General features: G+C 27.2%; 1 protein-coding gene across 1 annotated transcript; it reads left to right on the forward strand.

The window, feature by feature from the left end:
• Positions 1–475: 475 nt before the first annotated feature.
• Positions 476–1105, forward strand: LOC124943425 (calmodulin-like protein 3). The gene has a single exon (XM_047483930.1). The coding sequence runs from the start codon at positions 476–478 to the stop codon at positions 1103–1105; it is 630 nt and encodes a 209-aa protein (XP_047339886.1).
• Positions 1106–6029: the final 4924 nt, after the last annotated feature.

Raw genomic sequence — 6029 nt, forward strand, 5'->3', positions numbered from 1 at the left:
TTTAATCTAAGACATTCCCTCATCGAGTTTGAGTCTCACAACTCCTTCCAACCTCACTTGCGATTGAAAACTACACTACAATCTTATTATTGTCGATAGTTTGTTCAAAACTAATCCATTAAAATAATTTATGTGACAAAAATTGTTTGAGATGAAAAATATCTGATTTAATTCTAACTCTCAAAACGTTTTAGATTATATCAAAAATATATTTTTTCTTTTTCTTAAATGAAAGTGTTTGGTTAGATTATAACTTCCATAAAAGTAGGCAACTAAATGGGAACGTAATAAAATGAAAAGTAGACATCACATACATACCAAACAACAAAGAAATTATAAAAGAAAACGCGTCAATTGAAAGAAGAAACGCCTCATTCTCTTTCTCTTTCTCTCTTCCCTACAAATACTAACACTAATTTCTCCCCCAACAAATTCTATTTCTATTTGAAGTTGAAAAACAAAACAAAACTATACAATGGCAACCCTATTCTTAAATCTCGTCTCTCTATATAATATCCTCAAAACAATCTTATTCCATTTGATTCCCTCAAAATATAAACTTTACTTCCCCTGTTCTTGGTACAGCAAACTCCAAACAACAACATCCATTCAGCTGTCTCCGCCGCAGAATACCCAACAGCCAGATTCCCACGGGCTCCGCCGCTCCTTCCTGATGTTCGATCACGACGGCGATGGCCTGATCACCAAGGATGAACTCAAAGAATCGTTAGAAAATCTGGGTATTTTCATCTCTGCTTCTGATCTGAAACGAGTGATCGAGGATGTTGATTCCGACGGAGATGGTTGTATCGGTTTTACAGAATTCACGGAGCTTTATGGATCCATCGTAGGAGATTATCATGATGGGGGAGAGGAAACCGACCTTGTTCGTGAGGCATTTGATGTATTCGATTTAAACGGCGATGGGTTCATCAGTGTGGATGAACTCTGGTCGGTGATGGGTTCATTGGGAATTAAACAGGGTCGCGCCGCTGAAGACTGCCGGACTATGATTAGTAAGGTGGACGGTGACGGCGACGGTAGGGTTAGTTTCTATGAGTTTAAGCAGATGCTTAAAGTCGGCGGATTTTCTGCTTTGAATTAATTAAATTCTTATGGATTATGGATTTGTAAATAACTTTGGTTCTGAATTGCTCAGATTTTACAATTTTTCATTTCTCTTTCTTTTTAAGTTTATCATAAGAAACTAAATTATTTATTTCCTTATTTTTTTTTAAAAATAATGCAACTTTTATTAATAAGGTTTTTCACCCCTAGCAGTAACCTATATTTTTCTTTAAGATGAAGTGATATGTTGTTATATTTGTTTATCACTTGATTAAAAAAAATTAAATCTAATTCTTTAAACACTCTTCATTTTTATTTATTATTATTAACTAGTTCAAATCAATTAAAATCTGAATTTTAATTTTAAAATTACCATTATAATTTTAAAAGTTATGAATTAAAGATTTTATGAATTTATAAATTATTTGATAATTTATATTAGATTTTATGTAAATAAAAAAGTAATTTATATTTTTAATTTGAAAAGAAGGTTAATTATTTAAATAAATGAATTTATGTAATTGATTTTATAATTATGAATTTTTTTTTTTTTGGTATTTTATGTTATTATTATTATTATTTTAATTATTTTTGTTTAATTTTATTTATAATAAATATTATTATTTAATTTAATTTAATTTAGAGTTACATATTAAAAGAATAATAATTAATAAATAATACAAAATCACAGTAACAAAATCAAGCTAAATACATATTCATCCATTCATGTAGTTGTTACTATAGGCTGATATCATGGTGGATTTCAAACATCTTTACCGATTCTTATCTTTGGAGAAACATTGAATTCTACACTAATTGTCATAATTCTTGTAAGGCGATCGATACTATCCACGTGAAGAACTTTTGCCCCATGATTTTATAAGATCGTCTTGTTTTGAAATGTGTGGCAATACAATGTATGTTATTTGGGTTCAGTTATATCCGACAATCAGATAACTTTATTGAGGGGCCAACCTAACAGGGTTGGGGGCGGGCATACCCACCTTAAAATAAAAATTATATATATATATATATATATATATATATATATATATATATATATATATATATATATATATATATATATATATATATATTTATATTTATTTATATATATTTATATTTATATATTTATATTTAACACGTAACTTTTAATTCAGTTAGCTTTGTAATTGAACGGTTAAAATAAACATGTGATCACATCTTTAATTTATTTATTATATTTTAAAATATAATTTATTTATAAACTAATTCATAATTATATTATTTTAAGTTTAATTTTAATTTTATTAAAATAATTAATATTTTATTTTATATTAACAATATTTTCTAATATACAAATATTTATAATAATACATCAATTTTAATTAATATATAAATAAGATTTATTTATATAAATAAAGTATATAAAATTATATATAAAATAATGTAAATCATATAATAATATTATTTATTTTAAAATTATATTTATATAATAATTATACATTATTTTTTATTTATTTCAATATAATTAATAATACAAATTATTTATAAGGGTAAAATATAAAAATTAAAATAATAATAGTGTTTTATATTTCTTAATTTTAAACTATTTTAAAATTTTATAAGAAAATATAAATTAATATTAATAAACATGTTAAAATAATTACATTGGTTTGGTTCTGTATTTAAATAAAAAATTTGATATATTATTTTTATATGTATTAATATTCTATAATCGTAATTTCGAGTGTCTATTCACTTGATAATATGTGTATCTTATATTTTTTTTATTTTTTTTATATTCTCATAAAACTATGCTGAAATCTATTAAATTAGATTTTCATATTTTTTTTATATAGTTAGTTTTTTATAAAAAAAAATTTGTGTTGCATTTGATGAAAAATTTATTGGGAATTATAAGTGAGTTGTCACTTTGTCTATAAAGAGGAGATCAAAATATAGTTTAAGTCATGTCATTGATTGCGAGTTTGAAAAATAAATTACAAAAATTTAGAGAAGATGGATGACATGATATTTTGGACCAAGTTAACAGTTTTTGTCAATTACACTCTTGATATGAATGAGCATATGATAATTGATAACAATGGTAGGCGAAGAGGAAAAGGGGAACTCATCACTAATCTTCATCATTATCGTGTGGAAATCTTTTGTCAGGTATAATAAAAATTATTTCTTATCTATTAATAGTTATTATTTATTATCTATTATTTATTAATAGTTATTATTTAATGATAGATTGTTGACTTGATTATGCAAGAAATGAATAATCGTTTTTCAGAAGTTAATACATAATTACTTGGCTACATATCATGTCTTCATCACAGAAATTCATTCTCCCAATTTGATATTCGTAAACTCATTCGTCTTGCCAAACTTTATCTTAAAGATTTCATAGGCAGTGATTATTTATTTTTGGAACAACAACTTCAGGCTTACTTATATAATTTGCGGGATGATCCTCAATTTTCTTCAATTGAAGACTTGGGAATTCTTGCTCAGAAATTGGTTGCAACAGAAAAACATATAGTATTTCCATTGGTTTATCGTTTCATAGAGTTGGCTTTAGTTTACCAGTTGTAACTGCATTCGTTGAAAGAGTTTTTTTTGCAATGAAGACCGTGAAAACTGATTTGCGTAATCGAATGAGAGATGAATGGATGAATGATAGTTTAGTTGTATATGTTGAGAAAGATATTTTCTCAACAATTGAAAATGAGCCAATATTATAATTTTTTCAACAAATGGAATCTCGTAGAATAAATTTGTCTTCTTTTGTACCGACTCATGGACAAATATAATTTAGTAATTGTGCTTATTAGTATTTTGTAATTGTATTTGTTAGTATTTTTATGTAATTACCGAGTAAAATTTTAATTCGAAAATGCATTTATTTGATCGCCAAAAAATGCTAAGTTACTATGTATTTGCCCCCCGAGAAAACATTTCTGGGTCCGCCACTAAGTTTGATCAAGGGTTGACAAATCTTCAATGCCTCGTTGATCACCCATGATTGTTTTGATTCGGTTAACTCTAGAGACGACAAATATGTATTTGTCAAATTCAATATCGAAAAAGTATATGATCATGTTAATTAAGATTTTTTATTATTATTATGGCTAGAATGGGTAGAGAGAAAAATAGATGGAATTGATAAGATTTTGCGTGTCGACAACGAAGTTCTCCATTATTGTGAATGACAATTCTTAGGGGGTTTTTGAGAGTTTAGGGGTACAAGGCAAGGAGACAATCTATCTCATTTTTGTTTGTTATCACTATAGAAGTCATTTCTAGAATAATGTTATTTGTCGAAAATACGGTTTGAGACGATATTTGTTCTCTATCTCACTTGTTATTCGTAGATAACACATTTTGTATAATTCAAGCTATAGAGAGAAATACTAAGTAATTTCACAATATTTTTTATTATTTGGCGCATGTTCGGAATTGTGTGTTAACTTGAGTAAGTCTGCTAATTTTTTCCTCTAATTTAGTATCATGTAGGCGACTAATAAGATTTGCTTGTATTTTGTGATTTAAAATAGTGGCTTTGTCATTTATGAATCTCAGGATCCCCTTGGTGTTAAGTCTAGATCCAAAACTTTCTGGGATCCAATAATTAATAAGATGAAGAGAAAACATTCTATTTGAAAAGCAAGATGATTTCTATGGATGGTTGTTTGGTCCTTAACAAAAACGCTATAAATTTTATGTCAACCTATATGATATCTCAATTTGTCCTCTCAAAGTGTGTGGTCATAAAAATAAAGAAGATTATGTGTAATTTTATGAAGATCGTCGGACTCCTCGTTTTCTTATTTAGTGAGTTGAGATAAGGTTAAACTAAAAAAGAAAAAGAGGCTAGTAATTCGCAGTCTTCTAGCTTTCAATAAAACCTTATTATTCAAATGATGCATTAGATTTGCATGGAACAAAAGAGTATTTTTTGTGTTTAATTAATTAATTAGATGTAAGTATGATCGAGATAAATTTAGTTGGCTCACCAAAAAATCTTATAGTCTCGTGGAATGCAATATTTGGGAGTGATATCCACTTCATGTGAAAGATTTTTCGGCAACATTCAATTTTCATTGTGGGTGATGAAAATTCGATAAGTGCTTGAGACGATACTTAATGTGATGTTAAATATTTGACTAATGTTTTCCTCGCGCTTATTTTTATTACTACTTGTAAAGATGCCTCAATAAGCTATGGTAAACACTCGGTCTAGTAGTTTTACTAGTTGTATCAGATATAAAAGAATATTAATTAGAGATGAAAGAATGTCACATGATAGACTATTGTTAATGATTAAAATAAGGGGTTAAGCTCGTCTTCTCGGACTTTTATGCAACGACGAGATCTTGATAATTTTAATAGGGGCATTATTACACTTTATTCAATAAGGTTAGCACGGTTGAGCTTATTGAGAAAGATTGTGAGAGTATAAAAATGCCTACAATGATCTCTTTTAATTTATGATAAAATTTATGTTAAAGAGTATGGTTATTGTGAATCTTATGTGTTATAAGAATGTGTAGACGACTTCCCATTTTATTTACATTGTCATAATATGACTAATATTTGTAGTCTTTTTTGAAATTTGATCGGGATCTAATTGATTATATTGGAGACTGTCAGTAGTTTTGAGAGATATGGATCGAAGCAACTAAAATAGTGAGAATTACCAAATTGATCTATATCCCTATTATTTTATAGTGGAGTACCTAGTTAAAAAAAACATAATAACCAAAATAAGTCGTTAATGATCATTCATAATTCAAATGACCTCATGTATCTTCTAGAGGACCTTCAAACTAATTAGTTCTATTACTTTTTTTATTTTACATATTTTTATGTTTGTAACCCCCGGAAAACCCATTTTTCCGGAAAAGCTTGAGATTCGAGAAATTTCAACATCTATTTGCGTGTCGAGAATTTTTTTAATAAAACATTATTTA

Source organism: Impatiens glandulifera, chromosome 6, assembly GCF_907164915.1.
Source record: "Impatiens glandulifera chromosome 6, dImpGla2.1, whole genome shotgun sequence".
NCBI classification, from domain to species: domain Eukaryota; kingdom Viridiplantae; phylum Streptophyta; class Magnoliopsida; order Ericales; family Balsaminaceae; genus Impatiens; species Impatiens glandulifera.